Here is a 1505-nt window from a genome sequence, read left to right as displayed (position 1 = left end):
CCTTTGCTCTACCCGATTAACCCCTTTGTTGCTCATGGCTCCCGACATATCCCCCTTTTATCTTTAAACGCAACATGTGTACATTTGCTTGGGTACTAGCCATGAAAGCAAACAGACAGCGACTCCAAGCACACCATAAGCAGAGTAATAAGGTTACCCCTATAACCAGAGCACACACAATCCAGAAGGAATGTTGGAGGATATTAAAGGGGTTAAACCCCTGTAGCTTCTGTAGAAAGGATTGTGCCATGTCTCTGGGGGTGACTACATGTAGATGGGAGGAGGCTATATTGTTTATTTGTTCTTGCAATTGAAACAGATCTAGGCTTACATTTGTCTCATGCCAGATACCTTGCAAGTGCCTCTGCACCGTTTCTCAGGAGACATTGTCAGCTTTTAGGGGGGTCACACAAATGGAACCATACCCTCCGTGGCACACAAAGGACAAACGAGTATGTAACAATGAATATTGGGTGTCCAAATATTCGACCGCCTGCTCTAAACCATCTAGGCAAGCCAAAATTTTTCTATCTATACTTCCTTGTGTAGCAAGGGTCTGGGAGACATTATGAGCCAAGTTATTTACATGAGCGGCAGTATGTATGCCCTGGGACAGTGCCACCGTGGAGACAGTAGCTGATGCTATCAAAGACACCAAGGCAGTGATGCCGGCTATTAGGAGGCCTAGGAAATGTCGCCCCCGACTAAGTAGGCCTTCCAGTTCTTGTGCAAATTGGTAGCCATAATCTCTATACCAGGGCCCCCCCACCTCTACAGGCATCATTAGATAAGGGGGCTGTATGGCTAGGAAAACCTTCTTTGTTGGATTTGGGGCGCTAGGTAAAGGCAAACAGTTGGTGAGATAACATTCCTCACAAGTTATTTTGTAAAGGGTTCTATTGGCCTTAACCTCGGGCACCATGGATCCGTCCCCCACCACAAACAGAAACGGTGGGGAAAGACATGCCTGAATTTGAAATGTCAATGGGCCCGTGGGGAAGCCAGGGAAAAGAGATGAATTAGCTTTAACATCTCTCATGGCCGCAACAATTTTCCGTAAGTCCGGGTGTCTCATCCTCCCCAGTGATAGTAGTCCCCCGGGAGCAGAATTATTGTGGTCGTATGGCCCATATTCTGAAGGCAGGGGGGAGCGGCGCAAAGGGAGATCCCCGTCTTTTGACCAGTCAATTATATAAGTGTCAGGTATGCCATGGGGAGTCACAATCTCTGGGTTGTGATGAACGCAGGTTTTCCAAGAGGGTCCATAGGTTTTCCACGTTAGGTCAGATTTACAGAGGGGATAGTCAAGGTATGGGGTCTCAAGGGATCTGGAAGCGGGTCCGAAACGGCCAACAGGCAGGGGCCGTTGATGTTGAAGGACAACCTCGTTGATGTCCCAATCCTCCACCATTACATGAGGTGTCAAAGTGTCTCCTCTGGGTGGCTCAGTTCCAAACCAAGAGCGGATTCTTCGGGAGACTGGTGAAGTGACCACGCATCCATAA

General features: G+C 48.3%; 1 protein-coding gene across 1 annotated transcript; it reads right to left on the bottom strand.

Moving 5' to 3' along the window:
- Positions 1–7: 7 nt before the first annotated feature.
- LOC141372359 (endogenous retrovirus group K member 13-1 Env polyprotein-like) lies at positions 8–1479 on the bottom strand. Its single transcript, XM_073890847.1, is given in 1 exon segment — positions 8–1479. A coding segment is annotated over 1 exon segment (1395 nt). The 5' UTR covers positions 1412–1479; the 3' UTR covers positions 8–16.
- Between the last annotated feature and the right edge of the window lie 26 nt (positions 1480–1505).

Source organism: Callorhinus ursinus, unplaced genomic scaffold (assembly GCF_003265705.2).
Source record: "Callorhinus ursinus isolate GAN/ISIS: 27379988/994484 unplaced genomic scaffold, GSC_fseal_2.0 scaffold10250, whole genome shotgun sequence".
Taxonomy (NCBI): Eukaryota; Metazoa; Chordata; class Mammalia; order Carnivora; family Otariidae; genus Callorhinus; species Callorhinus ursinus.
The sequence above is the reverse complement of the archived record's forward strand: the minus strand, read 5'-3'. Positions and strand labels throughout refer to the sequence as shown.